The 22,743-nt window shown below is 59.4% G+C and overlaps 2 protein-coding genes across 4 annotated transcripts in view; one reads left to right on the forward strand and one right to left on the reverse strand.

The window, feature by feature from the left end:
- Positions 1-22,743, reverse strand: part of KCTD5 (potassium channel tetramerization domain containing 5) — a 54,959-nt gene that overhangs the window by 14,142 nt on the left and 18,074 nt on the right. The window contains exons 5-7 of one of the 3 annotated variants that reach the window (XM_022594596.3): positions 21,237-21,362; positions 18,401-18,459; positions 13,038-14,727 (exon numbers count right to left, since the gene is read on the reverse strand). In XM_022594596.3, the coding sequence (XP_022450304.2) occupies positions 18,415-18,459; positions 21,237-21,362 (171 nt within the window). In that variant the 3' untranslated portion in view covers positions 13,038-14,727; positions 18,401-18,414. Of the gene's footprint in view, positions 1-13,037; positions 14,728-18,400; positions 18,460-21,236; positions 21,363-22,743 lie in introns of those variants that run through there. The other 2 variants (XM_022594597.3, XM_089896353.1) reach the window with 2 other exon arrangements.
- On the forward strand, positions 2,735-9,856 carry PRSS27 (serine protease 27). The gene is made up of 6 exons (XM_030763614.2): positions 2,735-2,894; positions 6,201-6,227; positions 6,885-7,047; positions 8,154-8,425; positions 8,807-8,976; positions 9,427-9,856. Exons 1-6 carry the CDS (start codon positions 2,840-2,842, stop codon positions 9,718-9,720), a joined length of 981 nt encoding a protein of 326 aa, XP_030619474.1. The 5' UTR covers positions 2,735-2,839; the 3' UTR covers positions 9,721-9,856.

Genomic DNA, 22,743 nt, shown 5'->3' on the forward strand with positions numbered 1-22,743 from the left:
TTATAAATGACCTGGCCACTGACATCTTCATGCTTTTTCTGTATTTAGGATTTTCCTCTTAGAATAGATTTCCAATGATGAATTCACTGAGTCAAAGGAAATAACTATTTTTAAAAGACTGACAGACCAATTTATGGAAGGGTTGTGCCAGTTACATGCCCACCAGCTGGGGCATTTCCCCACGTCCTTGACTAACAGCATTCCAAGGTCAAGCTAACTCCACACAGGAGAACAGTATCTCCTTGCTGTGGCTTTGATTTGCATTTCTTTAATCACTGAGGCTGAACATTTCTCAAAAAGTCTATAAGCCAAATTGCTTTCCTCTTCCGAGACTAGTCTGTGTCCTTTGTTCTTTTCATCTTTAGGGGCTCAGGGTTTTTCTGATCAATTTCTTAAGCACTCTGGACAATAATGTTGTCATCATTTGGCCACATTTCTTGCAAATATTTTTCCTATTGTTTGCCATTTTATTTTGAAACCAACTTTGCTTGTATTTTTTTAGTTTATGGGCCACATCTCTTTTCTTTTGTGTTGTGTACTGTGACTTCTAACATTAGAAAACATGCCCCCTTCCAGAGTTGATAGATATCCACGTTTTTTTTGTTGTTTTGTTTTTTTTAAGGAGAAACTGATAAAACATATTTATGTCTCTGAATCCCTCTGGATTCCAATCCTCCTCACCTGTTTGGCGGCAGGAGTGAGGAAGGGACCTAGCTTCCTGCTCACCCTGCACCCCTACCCCCAGCTCCCTGCTCAGTTGGGGGTCCACAGGCTCCGGGCCAACGGGTGTCCAGGGTACACGGGTGCTCTTTCTCTAGTCACTGGAGTCATCAGGAGCCCAACCTTCCCCGGTGTCCCCACTTTCTGATCACCTCTCGACTTTTGTTGCTTGCTTGATTTCAAGGCACAGCCTTCTTAGAATTGGCTTTTAAAACCAAAGGCAGAGAAAACCGAGAAGGACCTGAGAGTAAGTGGTCGGCCCAAAAGAATCTGAAAGGCCTCTGAGATCCTGGGAATTAACCATCAGGTGCCTGGAGAAATGTGGTTACCCTGACGTTCTGAAACACTTTCCAAAGTTTATGATTAGACATTTTTTATTTAATTCTGTCTTGCCGTCTCCTCCACACCGTTCACCTTGATGTTCCCCATAACTGGACAGTGCTGGGCACCCAACGTGCTCAAAAAACACTTGCGGACTGAATGATTCTAGAATCCCTCTTCCCATACTCTGCTCCTCCCTCCCCGAGGGACCCCACTCGCCCAGACACCCCACCGGGAACTCCGGGACACAGGACAGAGGGGTCGCAGAGAAGGGACAGGGGAGGCAGGGGGGCGAGAAAAGGCGGGTCAGCGCCTGGATGGCAGTCACGAATTCAGGGTGACGCCTCCTCCCCCTCACAGGGCTGATGGAGAAGCAAAGTGAGAATTGGGGTGAGGGGGTCAGGAGAGGAGGACAACGGACGGTGGGAGTGCTCGCGGTGTGTGTGTGGGGGAGGTGGGAGGAATGGGAAGAAGAGGGACAGTGAGGAGGTGAGAGACCCCCCCCCGCACCCCCCCCCAAGCATCCTGCCCGGCTCGCCCGGCTCGCCCGGCGCTGCTGCCGGCGGCCACTAGAGGGCAGAACTGCGCTGACCAGGAGCTCCCGCGAAGGCCAAGGAAAGAGGGCGGGGGTTGCCTGACACCCAAACCAGACCCGGAGACCGCGACCTCGGCTCCGACTACCCCCCGGGGCGCACCGTAGCACACCCAGGCCACGCTCGCACCCACTGCGCAGGCGGGGAGGCTGAGGCAGGGCTCTGCCTCTTATCCTGCGCTCCCCATCCCAGTTCTGGAGGGGATCTGCCGGTCCTGGTCCCTTCCTCCGGCCAAAATCCGAACCGCCGCCTGGGCCGGCAGTGGCCGCCGAGACCCGACTCCGCCTCTGACGTCAGCCCCATACCCCAAATAACTTCCTCCCGGAGTCGCTTCCGTGGCGGCCGCAAGTCCCGGACACGGCCAGCCGCGCCCAGGGCAGGGTTACCCGGGGACGGTCATCCCGGCCCGGCCTTCCCAGAACCAGCTTCCGCCCCGCCCACCCCGGCCCTCGGGTTCCGGGAAGCCCACCCCCCCGGCCCCGGCCCAGGGTTGGAGGGTGCCGCCCCGGGGACGGGAGGGAGGCAGGGGAAGGGAGGTCATGGCCACCTTGGGGCCGGTTCTGGGACTGCTGGGACCCATTTCCTGGAGGGAGGGCCGGTGAGAGCGCTGGGGTCGACTGGGGACCCCGCTCCGGACTCCTTCCCTTCTCTCCTTTGTTCCATAAGCACAGGTGACCTGGACTTTTCCGTGCCCATCCCCCCTCCCCGCAAAAGTGTAAGCCCCAGTCCTGGACTCTGTTTCTTTCACTGATGTCCGGTACATAGTAGATGCTCAATAAATATGAATGAACAAATGAATGAATGAAACAGGGAGGGTCTCATGGGCAGACTGTAGTCAGCTTATGTGGGGCCTGTGGTCAGTTGGGGGATGCGGTCAGCCATGGTGGGGGTTGGAACCCCATGCCACAAGCACCTAAATGGGGCAGATGCACCTTGGCCCCCAAACCCCAAGGTGTCTTAGGGTGAGGGGTCTGGCCCCTTGGGGTTCAGGGCCAGGTCATGGAGGAGTCGGGGTTCTGGGGTGCCTCCTTCCTGCTGAGAGGAACTGGGCGGGCCAGGCTGACAGGTCCAGTGGCATAGCCAAGCTGACACTCATCTCCAGCATATAACCCCACTTCATGGAGCCCCGAATGTTGTGCTAGTGTTCACGGAGCTCCTGCCACTGCTGTCCCCTGCCCGGCAGGCACTCCAGCCAGGCCAAGACCATGAGGCAGGTGCCGGCTGTGGCCCTGCTCCTGCTCCTGCTGCTGCTGCGGTTTGGTGAGTCCTAGAGGCTGCAGGGCCCCTCTCTCCTACCTGGAGCTGTAGCTAAGCCCCCCACTCCCTGGTCAGGCCTGGGGCTGCAGCATGGGCCTCTCCTCCCTGCCCCAGGGGGAAGGTTCCAGACATCCCACCTTGGGGAGTGAAGTGGGGAAGGCTGGATCGGGGTGTGGATGCAGGCCCGGGAGGAGCCCAGAGGCAGTAACCATAACCCTGCTTCCCTTGCCTTGGGCAAGCACAGCCAAGCTCTGGGCTTGGCGCTTCTGCTTCCTCTCATCTGGGCCTCTCTCCCTTCTCCAAGGGCTGCATGGGTGCAGGATCTGAACTCGAAACCCCTGCCCTCCAATCCCTGGGCCACTGTTCGCTGGGCCCGGGAGAGGTAGCTGAGCTGCTGCCTGAGCCTGGGATCCTTGGGAGGCTGGTGAGGGCTTAGCAGGGAGCAGGGGGACAGGGGTGCAGGCTCCAGCTCCCACCAGAGAGGGAGGGTATGGGAGGAGCAGGCCCTGAACCTCCGTCCCCTCTCCCAATCATGGGTCAGGGTTAGCAGGTGCCAGCCAGGGGACCCACCTGCAGGCCCCTCCCAGTGGGCGGGCTGCTCTCTGCCAGGGAAACTCTCCCGCATTCCTGGGCCACCTCACTTCCCTGTCCTTAAGTCACCTCCCAGGGCCAGGCCGGGTCACCCCAGGCCGCAACTCAGCCAGGGCTCCAGGCTTTCCACCAGGGGAGGAGGGCACCAGGGCGGCACCTTGGTGGGGAGGCCCCAGCCTCCCTGGGCTCCACAGGGCCTCCCCAGGTCTCCCTGCCCCGCCTACCTCTCCTGGCCTCCTGGTTCAAGAACCACAGCGTTCTTTGAGGGAGCCCATCTCCGCCAGAGTGTGTAACACTGTGATTGCTCCTGGTGGGTTGAAAAACCAAGGTCATTGCCAAAATGGAAACAGCGGCCTGCACTTGGCTCTCAAACAGCTGTGACCAGAGGCCTGAACTCCTTCAACACTGTCCTTGCCCCTCAGCCCTGGCTGTTCCCTCCTAGAGCCTTGGGTCTCTCCTATCCCCACTAGCAACTAGCTACAGGAGCATGAGGGCCCTGGGCCCAGAGGAGGGGCCTGACACCCCCACCAGCTCACCCAGCCCCTATAGGACGCCCACCCTGCAGAGTCCAGGTCTCCACATCACCCCTTCCTGGTCAGCCGTGCTCCCACAGCTGCTCCCATTCTCTCCCTCTTATACATTCCCCGGGCTCAGGCCCCCTGGATGTGGGCTCTGCCTTCACAGAGCTCCTGAGCCCATAGGTGAGATGAGACAACAATTCTACCCCCAGGGCAAGGTAAGCAGAGCTCTGTGAGGGCAGGCAGGAGGACAGAAAGCTCAGAAGAGGGAGCCAGGCTTCCCAGACAGTGCAAGCAAGGAGGGCTGCCTGGAGGAGGAGGCAGTTCAGTTAGGCCTGATCTGGATTAGGACCATATAGAATCTGGATTTGTAGACACCAGGAGGAAAGGGGTGCTGTGGGCAAACATTCAGAGGCCAGAAGGCTCAATCCGAATGAGAAGCAGAGTTGCATTAGGCTGGGGTGAGGAAGACTGCAGAGCTCTAACGGGGTAGGGGGTGGGTGTGCTGCCAGGCAGGGTGTGAGTGCCCTTGATCCTGGGAGCAGGCAGTGGAGGATCCATCTGCATGTATGGGAGGGGGGATGGCTGTGGGGAGAATCTGGACAAGGCTCTGGAAAAGTCCCACAGGGAGGGAACAAGCCTGAAAGCACGTTAATGCCGGCGAGGACAAGGTGAATGGGAGCATCTTGCCAGCAGAAGCATCAGCCTTAGAAAGAGCATGGGGTCTGGTGTTATCAATCTAATTAAATCATATTATACTAAGATGAGGGGCTGGAGGGAACTGCCCTCCTGGGGGCATTTGCATTTTAAAAAGGCACCTCATTAACACAAATCAATGTCCAGGCAGAATTCCTGCTCTCCCCCACCCTGCGCTGGCCTGGGCTGACTACTTCCACCCTCACATTTCTGCTTGGCACCTCTACTTTGAAGAGTGGCCAGTCCTGCCTGTGCCTCCTCAGGCCCCTCCTCCTCCTCTTGCTCCAAGCACAGCTCCCCCCCACAACCGCTTCTTCATCCAGCACCCGCAGCATTGGGGAGTGCACCCCTTAGACTGCAAGAATGGGGGTCCTGTAAAAATCCCCAGGGTCCTTGGGCACCCCATAGAGAGGCGTGGCTCAGCCTGGTCGTTTCCTGCCCCCAGGGCCCCTCAGCTGCCTGGAACTGGTTACCAAGAGGGGCTGGTGTATAGGGGGAATACTGAGGGCTGAGGTGGGGAGAGGCTGTCCTGAGCCCCCCACCCCAGCTCTGATCAGATCTGCCCCCAGTGAACCAGATATGTGAGTGGGGCTCTCTCTACAGGGCGGGTATTTCTGGAGTGTTGCTGGCACTGGGCTGGGGACTGTCGGCCTGGCTGGGGTTTCCGGGCTGGGGCGGGCGGGCGGGGGTCCTGTCAAAGCCAAGTAGCAGGCCCTGTGCCTATGTCCAGAGACATGGGGGCAATGGATCCTGGGGAGATGGAGGCCATTACCGAACGGTTCCACCCTCACACCTCCCCTGTCCCTCCCATGGGCAGGGGTGCCATGGCCCAGCAGGGTGCCCTGGGCTCCAACTGCAAGCATGGAATGTCTGAGAGAGGGGTTGGCTCTTGGGAATCTGGAATCTTGGGAGGACTGACCCACGACCACTGGCTGGCCTTTCTCTACTCCCCCGAGACCCGAGTATCTGGGCTGCCGCCCCAAGACTCCAGCCAGACATGGAGCCCCGCTCCCTCTATCTCGTCCTTCATCCCAGCCCTGGGCTGGTGGAGAGGGATGGGGAGGGAAATCCCACAGCACCAGGGCCGAAGGCTGGATGCTCCGCAGAGCTTCCAACCAGGACGAGTGTGGGGTGTGGAGGGAAGGCCCTGTGGGGACAAGAAGGAGTCCTCCTGCCCCAAACAGGAGAGTCAGCCCTGACAGGGTCCCCTCACTGGCATCTCCTGATTGTTTCCCCCTGTGGCAAGGGGCTTGTCTGCCCTTGCAGGTGAGCTCTGGCCCACAGGCCTGGCCTGTACACATCTTGGGGGCCAGACCTGTGGGGAACTGAAGGCCGCTGGCCTCTCCTGCCAGGTCCCCCTGTGGGCCGTCCTGCTGAGTCCTCAGGAGGTTGCGTGTGGAGCAGATGAGGGGCTACGCTGACCAGCAGTGGTGGGTGGGGCGGGGAGGAGCAGACCTCAGCTTCAGCTAAGTTGGCTGATCACCCTCTTTTTTCTCATTTCCAGGGACTCAGGAGGCTGAGGCATTAATTGGTAAGCATCCAAGTCCCCTGGGTCGGGGGATAGGAGTGGGCTTGTCTGAGAGCTGCAAGACTAATCAGAAACCCACACCCTCACACACCCCCGGAATGAGACCCAGAATGAATGCGCCGGGCACAGGGAATCCCACAGTGCAGGAAAGTTGTGGAGCCCAGGCAGGAGTGGAGGGGGAAGGTCTGACACACAGTGCAGGTGGCACAAGAGGGCCATCAAGGCAGGAAGCATGGAGAAGGGGGGCAGGGAAAGCAACAGAAAAAAAGGTAAAGACAGAGTTGGAAGACCACTCACCTACCCTGCGTGGGACCCTCCCAACACCCACTGACCTTCCAGGAGCCCATTTGTCAGGCTCTGTGATAAGACCTTTACCCGTGTTATCTCACTCCCCGCCCCAGGTAGGTCTGATGTCACCATTTCACAGGTGAAGGGAGTGGGGCCCATGGTGGTGGGGGACTTTCCCAGAGCTGGGAAGGGTCTGCCTGTGTCAGAGGCTGACCTGATGCCCAGGCCTCTGACTTGCCTAAGGTCCCCAAGCAGGTCAGGGGCAGGGAGGCCGGGAAGTGAACAGAATGTGAAAGTGTGGGTTTGGGGGTATGGAATCAGAGCCGATGGAACTGGCCCCCAGTGAGCGCACCCCTGGCTGTGTTCCCCTAGCCTGCGGAAGCCCAAGGATGCTGAACCGGATGGTGGGCGGGCAGGACACCTTGGAGGGCGAGTGGCCGTGGCAGGTCAGCATTCAGCGAAATGGAAGCCACTTCTGCGGGGGCAGCCTCATCACAGAGCGCTGGGTCCTCACCGCAGCGCACTGCTTCTCCAAGTGAGTTGGCTGAGCCCCAACGCTCCCCCTCCCCGCCGCCTCGCCAGCACAGCCAGCCTCCCTCCCCACCAGGGGCGCAGACAATGCAGACAGAACAACACCTCCCACACCTCCCCAACCCCGCAAAACGCCCAGCTTCAGCACCGCGGACAGCGCCGACCCGCTGCAGTGTGGGGCGCTCAGGCTGACCACCTATGGGGGGCGGGTTCGGTCTGCATTATCTGAGCTTTCCCTACCAGAGCTCCCTTTAGGTCCAACCTCGGGGCCAGCTTCCAGCAGCAACCCCTGCTTCCCGGCTCTTGCTCCCCCCAGCCCAGCTGGGAGGGGTACACTCCCCTACTGCTGGTCTCACCAGTGAGGTGTTTTGCCAGACCTGGGGCTGCCGATGCTGGCAGGCTCCTCCCATGCCCTGGCCCTCTTTCCCGTCCCCCTCCCACACCTCAAATCCAAGACACTCCCTTTCTGGCTGGGACTCTGGGTACAGGTGGACTAGAGCAGAATGGCCTTAAGGTCACCTATGCCGTCCCTAACCAAAGGGCCAAGTCACCCAATCCCTACTACCATACTATGACCCACCTGGTCCTAGACCTTCAGGGTTTCCCAAGCATCTTGGCTCTTGCCTCACCACAGCTCTGCAATTCTTTTAAAACCTCACATTTTAAGTTCAGATATTCGGGCTCAGAGGGAGTAGGCGGCTTGCCTAAGGCTAGGCCCAACCCCCAGATGCACCCCGGTGGGTGATCATCTCCTTCAACCCTCACAGCAAGCCTTTCAGGTGGGGACTGTTAGTGTCCCCATTTTACAGACAGGGAAGCTGAGTCACAGAGAACTTGCTGGGTGACTTGCCCACGGTCGCCAGGCTGGCCGGGGTATAGCTGGGAATTAAAGTCAGGAATTAAAGCTGCTTCAGCTTCTACCCCCTTACCCACCTCATCCTGATGTATGTCCCACTGGAGATTACTTTTTTGAAGACAATGTACAGAGAGATGTTGGCACCATGGGGAGCCCAACTCCTCCCTCTTTCCCATCTCCATTTAACTTCCACCAACTCCACCTGTGAAGCCCTTGTGGGGCTGCCTCACACCAGCTCTCTGCTCTCCCACCAGCACCTCTGAAACAGCCCTGTGCCAGGTCCTGCTGGGGGTGCGGCAACTGGTGAAGCCAGGGCCGCACGCCATGTACACCCGGGTGAAGCGGGTCAAGAGTAACCCCCTGTACCAAGGCATGGCCTCTAGTGCCGATGTGGCTCTGGTGGAGCTGGAGGCACCTGTGACCTTCACCAATTACATCCTCCCTGTGTGTGTGCCTGACCCCTCAGTCATCTTTGAGACGGGCATGAACTGCTGGGTCACCGGCTGGGGCAACCCCAGTGAACAAGGTAATGGGGCAGGGCCAGGAGAGAATGCGGGACATGCCTAGAGAAGGCAGCATGGGGGCCACTCTGAACCAACAATCTTTTTCTGTTGATATTGGTGCACATGATCTCTACTCAAATGGGTGGAGTAGGTATGGGAAAGGGGCAGTAGACTCAGGAAGAGGAGGCATGGGGAAGTGGAGAGTGGGGAATAGAAAGAGCCCAGGCTGGTGGGTAGGAGGAGGGAAGAAGGAATTCTGTCTCACAAAGCCCCCAGCCAGAAGAGAAGGTCTAAACTCAAGCAAGAAATGGGGAGGGACAGAGTTGTGGTTCTCAAGAACCCAGGGCCCCAGAGTCGTTAGTAAGACTGTCCACTGAGTCGCAGGCTGTGTCTCCCCTCCCTAGACCACCTGCCCAACCCCCGGATCCTGCAGAAACTCGCTGTGCCTATCATTGACACGCCCAAGTGCAACCTGCTCTACAGCAAGGATTCTGAGCCTGGCTTCCAGCCGAAAACCATCAAGGACGACATGCTGTGTGCTGGCTTCGCCGAGGGCAAGAAGGACGCCTGCAAGGTAGGGACCAGGGTGGGCCGTGCCAAGGCTGAGCCCTGCTCCCCAGACCCCAGTCAAGGTGGAAGCCAGCCCACCTGGGACAAGGGATAAGGCCCCAGGAGGCGGGCCCATGGGGTCAGGACAGGGCTGTGCATTTGACCAGCTGGGAAAGCAGATTCCTGGACCCCACCCGGGGGAGTCAGGCAGCAGGTCTGCAGTGGGACCCAGGAAACTGCATTTTCAACACACTCTCCTGAGATGAATCAGGGTGGATAGTCTGGGGATGTTAGAGAAATGGGCACCCCAGGTCAGAGAGGAAGGACTGGGTGGCGAGGTGGGGGTGGGGGGGTGGATCCTGGGCAGGGAAGAACAGATAAAGGGAGGCAGACAGGCATGTGTGCACCCATGTAGCTGCAAAGCCTGCCTCTTGGGCCTCCGTGGACTCTAACGGTACCTCTTCTTCACCTGCAGGGAGACTCGGGAGGCCCCCTGGTGTGCCTTGTGGGTCAGTCATGGCTGCAGGCTGGGGTGACCAGCTGGGGTGAGGGCTGCGCCCGCCGGAACCGCCCAGGTGTCTATATCCGGGTCACCTCCCACCATAACTGGATCCATCGGACCATCCCAGAACTGCAGTTCCAGCGGCCTAGCTCGGGTGGCCAGAAGCGGGACCACCGGGGCCAGCAGCCCCTCGGTCGGAACTTTGCACCCTGCCTGGCAGCCCATGCCATCCTCCTGGTCCTCATGGCCCTGCTCACCTTCCTCTGATCTGCGCTCAGGCCAGTGGGCCTGTGGCGCCCCGGAGCCTATGGTGTACATTTGTAAATAGCTCTCCAATTCTCCCTACTCTCTAACACCCACTTATTTTTATTTATGTTCACTCTCCAATAAAACCCTAACCTCAGTGCCGGCTGCCTGGGTGTAGACCCTCGGGGAAGGATGGGGCCGGTGCTGGGCAGGGGGTGTGGCGGATGAGGCTCCCCAGTGGAAGGAGCTATAGCAGGCACACTGGAGGCTAGACATCACTGAGTCCTGTGACACCTGTGGCCTGACCCCCTCACAGGGGCTTCCCTGACCCGCCCCCCCACCTCAGCATCCTTGCCAACGTGGTCGTCACCATGAGTGTTGCCAAGGGGTGCCCTGTGCTGGGCACTGGGGGCAGCAACAGACACTGGCAGGGGGCCCGGCAGAGGGTCCTGAAGGAGGGGGGCTCTGCGGGGCGTGGGGGAGAGCACAGCCCCCACTGCCTATGTCTGAATCACCCTGAACTTCTCTTGGCTGTCACACAGAGGAGGCAAGGCCCAGGCCACTCGGGGCCGTGGAGGTTGGCAGGACAGGCCCCCCACCGAGACAGGCCAAGGCTTCAGCAGCTCCCTGGGCCAGGACCCCCTCCTTCTTCCTTCCGCAAAGTTTGGGGTTCAGGCCATCCTTGCAGCAGTCTTTAATGGTTTCTGCGAGGATCCCTGGGGAATTCAGGAATGAGCTGCAATCCTGCACAGAGAGCCTGGTGTTTGGCCCTGCCCCCAGGGGCCCCACCCCAGCTCTGCTGCCCCCTCTCGTCCCTTGTCCTGTCAGTAGCTCCACGCCATCCCCCTCCCAGTCCTCCCGTGACGACCTGTGGCCACCAGGAATCCAGCAGAAATAGGTCTCAGAGCCCAGGCCCCAGCTCGCTCTGGCCCTGCCTGTCCTGGCCGCGATGGTGCGGCTGCCCACGGAGGTGGCCCCGGGTTCTCAGCCTGGCCCAGCATGTCCACGGCAGGCCTTCTGCAGTTGGACGGCCAGCTCCCCAGTGTGGGCTGATTCCTGAAAGGCACCCAGCCTCCTGCCGTGCTCAGTGACCATGAACAGACGAAGAGGCCTGAGAGGGCAGGGCCTCGCACACCACACACGCACACCCATGCTCACATGCTAGTACATGCACACACTTGCACACCCACACACAGAGAAACATGCACACATACGTGAGCACGTGCACAGGCCCAGCTGGCCCGGCAGGTGCTGGGAGAATGCAGGCCTGGGTATTTATGGAACGTATCAATAAGCACTTAGCAGGCACCTGCTGTGGACCGGCCCCGGGAATGGAGTGGGGAACACACACTGAATTCGCCTCTGCTCTGCTTTGCCTGGGCATGTTCCTGCCAGGCAGGGAGCACTGCTTGGTGGCCCTCCAGGGACTGAGCCATCTGAGGGCTTTTTCTCCAGAGCAGAGATGGATTCCGAGTCCCGGCGGGGAAGGTGGGGGCACGGGGCAGCAGGTGCACTGAGGCCTGATGGGGGGACGACCGGGCTGTGAGTGTCCTGAGAGTGGTCCCAGGAACAAGTTCTGGGTCATCTTGGCTGGGAGCAGGGGCTGGCCTGGGTCCTGCAGCTTTGGAGAGAGGCGACCCTGCTGTGGGGAATAGAAAGAGCTTCAGGTCCTGCAGTGATGGGGGTCAGAGGAGGTTAGGTGGCCCATCTGCCACGTCTGTGGTGAGAGGCCAGGATGGAGCCCAGGTGAGGGCCAGGCCCCCCTTGGAGGAGGACTTGCCACCCTGCCCCTGCCTCCTCTTCCTGCTGTCTTAGCTTTCTGAGTGCCCTGGGGTCCCCCATCACCCCACCATCCTCCTGCTTCTGCTACAGGGCAGGGGTCTGGTCAGGGTCCTGTGGGCCTAACAGGGAGGAGGGGCGAAGATGTCAGGGCAGCCCAGTGCTCCTTAGTGACGCCCCACCCAGCCAGGATAGGAGAGCGAGGCTAGGGTCCTGAGTGGGTCCCAGGCGGTGGCCAGTGTGCGACCCTAGGGCACAGATCCCCCACGCCCTGGGCTCCCTAAACCCAGGGTGGACACTCAACAAGACAGCTGCAGGAGGGGAAGGGACACACTCGTGCAGAGACTAGGGGTTTAAAGGGAAGCAGGTTTTATTCACACTGTTCACAGTGCGCTCAGTGCTGTGAAGGGGAAGGAGAGAAGTGCCCCCAGCTGTCACGGGTCCCCTCTCCCACCTGGGTGGGGCGCCACTCAGACACAACTTTCCATGCTGCCCCCAAGCAGCGCCTCAGGGCAACCGCCTGGTGGGTGGGGGCCCTGGCTGCGGGGAGAAGGCTTTGGAGTGATAGCCGGCTGGCACAGACCACTAAGCCGTGGCGGGCGGAGGGAGCGGGGCTCAGCCCAGGGCAGGGCCCACCTTGCAGCAACCAGAGCAGCCAGCAGGTGAAGCCACAGGAGGGGGCCACAACCGAGCCTGGAAATCCATGTGCACACACACCATACTGCACGCTTAGGATCAGCCTGTGGGAGCCCCAAGAAGGAAAACCACTGGGCCAGGACTCCAGGACCCCTGACCCCTTCTGGACTCAAGGATCAGGGGTCAGCCATGGTCCTGATGCCAACACCTGGAGCAGGCAGGGGTGCAAATCAAAGCCCCCCCCACCAAACCAGAGACACCGTCCCGACCCAGGAATTGTACACCAGCGTCCTGATTTGCAGTTTGTCTCAGGGAAGCACGGCTCAGTCCAAAGGTGCCAGAGCGGCACTGCCTCTGCTCACAGATGCCAGCCCTGGAAACACGACAGACACTCCAAGAAGGCTGAGAGTTTGGGTTGCAGAAGACTCCGGCATCTCGGGGTCAAAGACATCCTACCCAACCTCTGGGAGCCAGAGCTCTCCAGGGAACACGTGGAATGGGAATTTCCTCAAAGCCTTGGCGTCCCGGGAGTTTCTGAAGAGCCACCACCAGGGGGAGCCAGAGTGGCTGTGGGGGGGTGCGGGCCCAAGGAATTTCAGAGAAATTTCTCTGAAGCTGGTGCTTCTGGCCAGGGAAAGAGACAAGACAGGTGCACACGCTTGATGCAACGAGGCATCCGTACTTTTAAAAAAGTCTCTTGAAGATGATCTCCTTGGCCCAAGGGATGGGGTCATGATACCATCAAGAGATGATGGGTGAGGGCCGGGGGCTGGTCCAGCCAAGGGGGGGAGACAGGCCTGTGCTGCTCTAACCTGCCAGCCCCAGGCTGGACAGTGACACAGGCGGCAGGCCCGGGGCTGCCGCGAGCCCAAGGCGGCGCTTCCGCAGTAGTGGCTCTTCCGTGCATTTTAAGACACTAACAGTTGTTCTGCTCATTCATAAATACACAATTTTATTTGCTATTTTCAGGGGAAACTTAGGCATTAAACTGTAAGCTGATAAAATACGGATACCTAAAAAAGTACAAAAGTATAAATATCCCCTTACAATAAATTTTAGTGAATTAAGTCTTAATATCTTTAAATTAAAAAAAAAAAAACCCACAAGCCTATCTATTACGTCAAGGTCACAAATCAAACAACGCTAAATGGCCAGCAGCGCCCCACTGGTACACCCCGAGGCCAAGGAGGGGCTGCCCAGCCCCCGCGCGCTCCACCGGGAGGACAGGTCACCAGGGCCAAGTGTGTCCTACAGAAAGATTGCTATAAACAGATGAAGCCAAACATTTAACAACATACAACAGACCTTACAAAAGGAGGAGGTAAGTCCTAGGTGCTGGAGAACTTGGTTCATCAGGTAATATTGGCAAAGGAGAAGAGGGCACAGGCAAGAAGCCTCTGGAAGCGTCTGGAACCAGACAGCGGTCGGTAGGCACAGCTCCCCTGGAAGCTGGAGGTCAGGAGGCAGAGCCGCCTGCCCGGCCAGGCCCCCCAGATGGACAGGACCCACGACCAGCTGAGGAAGGTCTGCTCTCAAAGCATGCGGACAGCGGTTTTCAAAGGAATCCCGGTAGCTCCGTCACGTCAGGGGGCAGGGCCCGTGCAGCCTGTGTCCCCACCGCCCCAGAAACGTCAGAGAGAACTGCATAGTTACACGAGAGAGCCGGCGAGAGAGAGATGTTTGTGATGTGCTGTAAACACCCAATTTCCAATGTGACCTGGAGTTTCAGCTCCAGAAGCCGGGTGGACAGGCTTCCCGCCCCGACCTCCATCCCAGGCGAGACCAAGGCACTGATGGGCGCCAGCTCCCCCTGAGCCCCAAGGTGGGTCAGACGAGGCAAAACTTGTACCTCCCTTTACATGACTTAACAGATCAGCCCAAAAGGCAGCAGCACTTTTAGGCATTTCTAAGAAGTGAAAGCACTGGGTTGTCTATCCACAATTGGAAAGAAAGGATGCAAAGGTCTCTCGCCTGGAAACTACAAATGGAGAAGCCTTGACTGTGCCAGGCCGGATCAGGCCAGTGGAGCCCAGCTCTGAAGGAGGACCGGGAAGTAGTGAACACGCGGAGGCTGGGAGAAACCACCAACCCGGTCATGTCTGGGAGGCACAGCAGACCCCCTGCCCTGAGGAAGAGGGCCTGGTGCATGCCAGGGTGACCAGCAAGCACCCAGAGCCCAGGGCTGTGGTGCTGCGGCCACTTCCTACCAGCAAGGCCCAGGCTCTGTTACAGGCTGTTTATGTAGCACCAAGAACGCTGTCCTTTAAATGATCTTCGGTGATTAAAGGGTCAGTCAGGAGCGCCCTGCCTCAGGCCCGAGCGGCACTTGTGAAAACCAAGCGGAGGGCCCTACAGAGACGCCCGCCCAGGCAGCATGCCGCCTCTGAGTGGCGACGCCCGGCCTCGGACAGCTGGTCCTGTCTCTCACCACCCACCTCAGAGGCAAAAAAAGGATTCACACCCAGATCTCTAGAGAAATTGTCAAAAGCAGGTTTCTTCTCACGGCCAAGCTTCCTCGACATGGCAGATCATTGCATCTTGGGAAAAGGTAAAACGTCTCTTCAGTTGTCAACACTGTGTTCCTCACATCCTTGAACCCCGTTCTTGCAAAATCTGAAAATGCCAAATGCAGACAATGAGGACTCGGGCCCTGAATGGAAAGGCAGCCTGCAGCCGGGAGCTTCACGGCCCTGAGGCCAAGTGCCCTGCTTGGGGGTGGAGCCCACCGCAGGCCAGGGTCCGAGAATGGGGACCCCGTTGTGCAGGCCTAGCTTGCCCACCTCCAGGCCGCACACAAGGGGCAGGCCTCCCAGCTCTCCACCTCTCCACCCGAGCCTGACATCACCATGCCTAGGAAGTAGTGAACCTGTGGAGGCTGCGAGAAACCACCGAGCAACCACGCCTGGGAGGCAGCAGCAGACCTGTCCTCAACCCGGCGCCTCCTGGGCCTCCTGAGACATGCGGCAGGGCTCCGGGGAGATGACTCCTCATTGAGGCCCCAAGGACTTCTGGGCAGCATCTCGCTCGATGGCCTCCTGAGGATGGGAGGCTCCCTGCTCCCAAGGGTGCCAAAGCCCACCTGGCAGTTTAACTGCCCACCGACTCCTGATTTTCTCTCCAGCCCAGCTTGATCCCGGGCAGAAGACACATGTGTGCAACCAGGGCCCCCTGGGCCGCCAGCCCAACCTGCCCCTCTTCTTTCTTCCATGCCCCATCATAAACCACGTCCCTTCCACCCTGCAGCCACACACCCAGAAACCTGGGCCCCTGGGATTGCTGTCACCCCCACATCCATACGTGCCAACTTGCTCCCCACACTGCCTGGCTGGGGTCACATCTTCTGTAAATGGACCACCCTCCTTGAGGGTGCCAGCCACCTCCTTGCTACAGCCAGACAGGACTCTCTGGGACACACACCTGACCCCACTGGGGGACCCTGCCAGCCCTCGGCCGCCATGCTTGAGACTCTCCCTCCCACTCCTCCTCAGCACCTCGGAGCCAGAGCAGCGCCCCCACCCGGCCTTCCTCGCCACTGGAACCATCCATGCCTCCCATCTTCCCCCAAATCAAGCTGCGAGCTCCTCAAGGCCACAACCCCATGGGAGCCAGGGGAGACTTTGGAGCTGGCAAAGTGTGCTGTTTCGACACGTCAAGCGTGGCTACTGAGCATCAAGTAACCAGGACAGAAAGGCCACGCGTCCCGGCCAAGCCCAACCATGCCCAGGCCAGCGCTGTAAGATGACCCTCCCTGCGATCCCACTGGCAGCGAGAGTGGCCTCCCGGGGGCATTTTCCACTTGAATTTCAGAGCTAAGAGAGATACGGCCCCGAGGACACTGTGTGTTGCTGAGCCCTGGACCCGGTGCAACGCGGGGACATGCCTGGAAGGGGCCCGCCCTGCTCGTGCCAGGCCCAGCTCACACGGATGCCCAGCCAGAGTGAGGCCCTGCAGGCACAGGCAGACTTCTCAGGCTCATGGCCAGTGGCCACCGGCCCTGACTCCTGCTCACTGTCAGGGCGGCTGTCCAGAACCACACGGCCCATCTCTCACGTCCCCCGAGGGCTTGTTCAAATGACTCAAGAGAAGCCCAAGCTCTCCAGGCTGTCCCCTGACGCCCCCCCATCCCTGTGGTTCCCCAGGCCTGTCCCTCTCTCTCTGACAGCTCCGAGGCCGTCCAGGAAGCACACCCTCTTGCCCGCTGCCCATTCCCCTAGGTGCACCTTCCACTGTGCTGGGGGAACAGCACCCCAGGCTGAAGGCCCCTCCTCAGGCCAGACAAGGACAAGCCCCTAAGCCCGCTCACTGGGAAAGCCCAGGAGGCCCCTGTCGGAGGGACATGGTCTGAGGACGTGACTTGGGGTGAGGGTGGGTCCCCACTCAGCCCTAGAGGACCCTCTGGCCCCCATGGTGCTAGTCCCAGCCCCAAGAAGGTCTGCCACCCTATCATCGTGGCTGTTTGCAGGGAAAGCTGGAGTTTGGGGGGCCATGAAGCCGAGAGCTGCTCACTCAGTGGGAGCCCAGCAGAGCAGACGGCGTCCGAGTTCACAGGCCTCAGTGGTGGAAAGGACAAGGCCCACGTAACTACCACGCGGCCTGGGAGCGAGGTGACAGCACAGGAGGGGCCGCCCTGCCAGAGCCAGAGCCCCAGTGACTATCTCCTAACAAGGACAGAAGACCCCTCCTGGGACCTGTGACGGTCACGGCCTGTCTGCCCTGGAAGGAGCTCTCACTTGGGCTGCCGCCCACAAGGAGGCCTGAGCTGGGCCACAGGGACTGAGCAGGCTGTGCATGGCACATGGCACCCCCGCCCCCCGCCCCAACCCAGCGGGCCCAGGGGCCAGGACCACTCCAAGGCTGCCCTGCCATCAGCTCACCTCGCCCCTCCCACAGCCCAGACCCTGGCAGTCAGGGCCACTGAAGCGGCTCCTGCCAGCAGATGTGAAGTCTGTAACTGGGGGTGGGGGGTGGGCAGTGCTGCTGAAAGAAGCCCCTCCTCCCTCCTGGAGGTTGGCTCCTCTGTCCCTGCCCCCCCACCCCACCCCGTGTCCCTGGCTCCTACCACAGTTGACCATCAGGCCAGGCCAAAGTCAAGCTGAGCCCCTAAGGTGCAGTCACTCCAAACCGAGACGGGCCACAAATGCAAACTACCGCCTGATTTCAAAGACTTAGAGAAGAGCAAAGTAAAATATGTCAGTGATTTTTTAGGTTGAAATGACAATATTATGCATGTAATGGGCTAACAGTATCAGCATCAATTTCACGCATCTTTTTACTTTCTTAACGTGGCTGCTAGAAAGTTTAAAACAACAGATGGAGCTCGTGCTGCACATGCCCTGGACGGCAGTGGTCCAGACTAGGGCCCAGCAAACCTTTCCTTAAAGGGCTAGGTAGTAAATACTTCAGGATTTCCGAGTCAAGAGGTAAAGCTGAGGATATTATGCACTCATTTAATCACCAGAAAAATAACCACTAAAAACGCAAAAGCCATTCTTGGTCTGCGTTCCCAGACCAGACTCATAGCCAGATGTTGGCCTCTCAGCACGTGGCCGGCCACAGGCTCTTCCCAAGCTCCTCACCTGCAGGGCTTGGCGGGGAACCCCTGCATGACACCTGTGCCCTGCCCTCTCTGGGCCTCAATCGCCCCTGTGCAACGCGAGGGAGCAGACGAGGCGCTCCCTGCTGATGGGATCCTGGCTGAGCCACAGGTTTTCGACAACAAGAAGGACCAGGAGGCAGCAGGGACTTGAGGAGCAGCGAGGGGCTGAGGGGGCGTCCACGGAGCCTCCCATGACAGGGCAAACAGGAGGGTCCCCACAGACTCCTCTCCACCAGCACCCCTAGTCTGAGGCATGAGGGAGTAGGGCTGCCACAGGCTTTGGTGTCGGGATCAGGGCCCACTCTCTGTGGCACAAGTTCCGACTCCTTGGCCCTGAGCCCGTGGGTAGACTGGTGACGGTGGGGAGACTGGCGGGCTGGGGGCTGCGTGTCCCTAGGGGGCGCAGGCCCGCATCCCTGCTGCTGGCACCCATAGCAAGGAGGCCCTTCCCAAGCCTGACACACACAGCGTGGAGGTGCCTCAGCCAAGGTCCCAACCCCACCCACACAGGCATCCTCAAGGGGACAGACAGCCCCGCCCCGAGACAGACTGGCTCCAGTGCAGATCTATGCGCTGGCATCTACCATGGAAGGTTCTCTGTCAACTACAGGCATGAGACAGACGCAGCGAAGGAGGGGCTGGGATCAAGGAGACTAAGGTAGGTGGTCAGTTTCAAGGGCGCAGGCTCACCATGACATTTACACTTAATCTGAGTCATTCCCTTCGTGACCCGTGTCCTCGTCGTCACTCTGGCTCGGCACCGGCAGGCGGCAGGGAGGAGAAGAAGAGAGGGACCGTCAGTGCAGGGCGAGGCGGGAGGCAGCAGAGGGAAGCCCACCCAGACAGGCCAGGTCTCCACGGGACAGCAGAGAGCACGGCGCTCAGGAATGGACCTAAAGTTGTGCTGTGCGGCGAACTACAGGCCAGCCTCGTCCAGATCACACTGTGGGGGGAAGCACGACGTCCCTGGGCCCCAGCACTCCTGAAGTTCCAGAGTTTTCCTTCCCTCTGTGTTGTGAAAAACTGAACCTTGCCCAAACAGAGGTCTGGCCTTTGCCCTCGGCTCCTGGGAGGTCATGACCTCCAGGACACACCAGTCTGACCATGTGATGGGGGGGGGGGTCAGTTGGCTGGGGGACTGGAGACTGCAATCAGGCACATGGGTGATCAACTGTTGATCAATGGATCAATCATGCCTACGTGACTGAGCCCAGTAATATCTCTACACACGGAGGCTGGCGGGGCACCCCTGGTGGGCGGTGCTCTGTGCATGGTGCCACGCATCCTGACTGCACAAGGAGCACCTCTGCGACATGAGCTCCACGTCTGGCATACTTCCTGGCCTCTGCCCCACACACCCTCCCCTGGCAAGTTTGAAATCCCCCCTCTTTCTGTACTTCCTGTAATAAACTGTAACTTTGAGCAGAACAGCCAGCAGTGAGCTCTGAGTCCTCCCAGCAGATCATGGAGTAGTAGAGTGGTTTGGGAAGCCCCTGAAGTTGGGGCTGCTCTCAGTGGACCGGTCCCCTCGCTGAGTTGCCCGACCCCTACCCGCTCTCTCCTGTCACTTCCACCTCAAGACACGTGTGTGTGTGTGTGTGTGTGTGTGTGTGTGTGTGTGTGTGTGTGTGTGTCTGGCCCGTGCTGTGGGCACCCAATGAGCAGGTCCACAGTAGTGGACCCAGTGTCCTCAGAACATGAAGTACTGCTCCAACCAGGCTGTGCACAGGTGTCCCCAGATCATGACCCCCAATCCGGCCTCAACACTTTTCCATGGCTTACAGAGGCCCTGGCTGTGCTCCACCTCCTGGGGAGCTCCTGCCACGGCCCCAGTTTAGAAGCCGCTGTTGCTGCCACACTCCAGAGCCAGGTATTTCTGGAGAGAGAAATAGGGCCGCACTTTCAATGGCAAAGGGATTTGGGGTCATGAGTGGAGTTCTGTCAGCACAAACGCATCCCTTCTGCAGCTGAAAAGCCACCCCAGGGACATGAGCTCAGGCAGTTGCCCTGGAGAACTTGGCTATGAGAATTTTTCAAGTTCAGAAATAAAAGTTTCTAAATATAAGACAACTTGCAAAAGAGCCCTGCAAATGCTCAGAGAGGTATGGCTCCTCGTGAGGCTGGGGGCTCCGGGAGGTGGGGTTGCCTCCTACCCTGACTCAACAGGAAGCATGTCCCCAGGCATGGCACCAGAACCCCTTTGCTCCCGGCCCATTGCGGGGACCTGCACCAACCCCCACGACAGCCTGTCCTGGGCAGCGGCGGAACAGCCCGGGCCCTGCACTTGCACCTGCAGGCACCCTTGCAGGCCAGGGGTTGGGGGTGGGGTGGGGTGGGGCAGGATGTGAGGACTCTGGAGGCCCCAGGGCCTGGACAACTGCCCAGTCGTGCTGGGGTGAAAGAGCTGCCTCGAGCACCAGTGGAGGATGGCCACCGCGGGAAGACCAGCGGGCGAGGTGAATCTGCCATCCATTCCCAAGCCCATGCCTCCAAGGAAGACCCTGAAAGGCTCACAGGGGCAGTTCTAGGCAGGTAGCAGCCAGGGTGGCACCAGCCAAGAGTGTGAGGAAGGCCTGGAGCCCCCGGTTTAATGTCATCAGTTAAAACCTCGCTGGCCTTGTCCACACTCACTCAAAACACCCTCTGACAGCATGCCAGAGCCTTCCACCAGGGCCGCCTGTGGGCCCAGGACACACAGGCTGGCTGCCACAGAGCCCCTGGGTCCCCTCAGAGCCGGCTATGGGGCTGTCCAGGCACCACCTGGCTTGAAGGTCCAGAAGTCCTGCCCAGGCTGATGCTGGACTCTGCAAGGACAGACACATCTGGAGTCACCGACCTCAGGAACAAGCCCAGAGGAGATGCCACTAGAACCTGTCACCTCCAGGCAAGGGTAGCAGCTGCTCCCTGCCACGAGGCTGCCCTTGCGCTCCTCGGGAGACAGAAGGGCCAGACGTCCAGCAGGGAGCCGGTACAGTTCAACAGGAACTGGCCTGTGCCAGGCCAAGGCAACACTCCGTGGAGTCTCAAAATCACACATCCTGCCGGATCTGCTCCGTTTACAAACCAGCACGACTCCCAAGCCTGGGATGGGTGTATCCGAGGCAGGTGCCACCAGGAGGCTCTGCCCTCCAGCCTCGACGTCCCCAGTACCCAGGAAAACAGCCCACAGTGGCATCACTCAGAAGCATAGCCCCCACCGGCAGGACTGGAAGACAGCAACACTTCCAGGAGCAGGCTAGTGGGTTAGAAGAGGTGAGGGCAGAAGGCCTGGGCTGTGGGAGCCGCAGCATGTTCAACAACCCCGCGCTCCACCACTCGCGTCCCGTGGACATCCGTGTCCTCTCTTCCAGGACTCTGCTTCTGATATGCCAGGCGAGAATTATGTGATGATGGACAAGCAGCATGAGGCGAGCAGGCCGCCAGGAAGCCTGCATGGCCAGGAGCGCCGCGACGACAGTAAGAAACAACACAGCAAAGGAGAGAAACCCAGCCCTGCAGAGGGCACTCGGGCCGCAGCCTCACCCACCTTGGCCTTCTCACTGGGCTCACTGGTCGTGCCATACGGGGAGTTGTGCAGCTCCTTGGAGACCACGCAGAGGAACTCGGCCTGGTCTTCACTCCCGTAGTTGTAGGAAGAGCCAATGCTGACCAGCTGGGAGGAGAGAAGGCCAGTGGGATGTGGGCAGAGAGCCTCACACACCTGGCTCAAGACCAGCCCCCCGCCAGGAGGGAAACAGCCTGCAAAGACCCCCCCGCAAAAACGGCCGATGCTCAGGGAAGCTAAGGGACAGGATTCAACCAAGAGACTTTTAACGAACTTACTGAAAATAAAGTCCCTGAACACCGACACTCAAGCTCAGACGCACCCGTACACACACACCACACACACCACGTGCAGGACAGGCCTCCTGTGCCAGCACGTCCAAGCTCCTCTCTGGTTCCTGGCTGGGTCCAGGGGACGCTGAGTGACCCGGGGAGGGGAATGCGACGCTGGAGTGGGCATCAAGCGGGCCGGGCCCGAGAGCAGGCAGCGGGGCGGTGGCACTCTGCCCTGCCCATAAGTTGTGCCCTCCGCACGGGCTCTGAACACACGAGTGTGAGCACACGCCCACACACATGTGAGGGCGAGTCCCTCCCCAGGGAAGCCAGGACCAAGCCTTCCTCTCACTGGGGCTACTGACTGCGAAGGGGCATAGGAGGGCCGCAGCAGCTCCAACAGGCTCAGGGAGAGATGCCGGGGCTGTGGCTTCCCACACCTCAGCCGCAATCTCAGTCTGGGTGTGTCCACGCCCATGGCCCTGCATCCCCGGGCCTCCAGGTCACTACTACAGCCACACAGGAGCTGAGGTCCGACCTGCCTGCTCCAGCTTAGCCCAGAGCCACCAGGGACTCTGTGTTTAATCAAAAGAAAAGCACTAAAATTGTAGTGAGCTATCAGTGGCACAATTATCGAGGCAGTGCCTGGAAGGCCCTCCATCTTTGCCTTCTCTACTGATGGAACTGCCCATGGAGGAGAGGCCAGGGGCGGGAGCGCCACGTGCAGTGACAAGGACACGGTGAGCACCGCCGAGTGAGGGAAGTGTGCAGAGCGGTGCGGGCCGCTCTGGGAAAGGAGAGGAAAGCCCCAGGGCCAGCATGCCCACCCTGTCTCTCTGGTGGAGAGAAGTGGATGGTTTTTAGAGGTTATGGAGGGAACTGATCAGACCCCCTGAGAAACTCATCCCTCCCACCCTTCCCCCAAGGCTAGGTAGGGTGCCCACCTGTCAGCCTCTGCCAGAGATAACACTCTGGATGCTGGGGAATGGGGTCCAGGGAGTTTGTGTTTTGTGTACACATACAGGTATTTGTTTTCCCAAACATGGGACTGATTTTGCAGCAATGCTGTTTTGTAATTTCTTTGTAAACCTTAGGCTTTTCAGTGGGGGTTAGATGGCAAATAAAGCGAGAGTGAAATAAAGAGTTGAGGACGGGGAGGAAAAAAAAAATAAAAAGGTCTGTTCTAGGAACAGACTGGAAGGCTGTTCTAGGTTCAT

This window comes from Delphinapterus leucas, chromosome 15 (genome assembly GCF_059928025.1).
Source record: "Delphinapterus leucas isolate spDelLeu-1000000601 "Yukka" chromosome 15, BTC_Dleu_Yukka2, whole genome shotgun sequence".
In the NCBI taxonomy this organism is placed as follows: domain Eukaryota; kingdom Metazoa; phylum Chordata; class Mammalia; order Artiodactyla; family Monodontidae; genus Delphinapterus; species Delphinapterus leucas.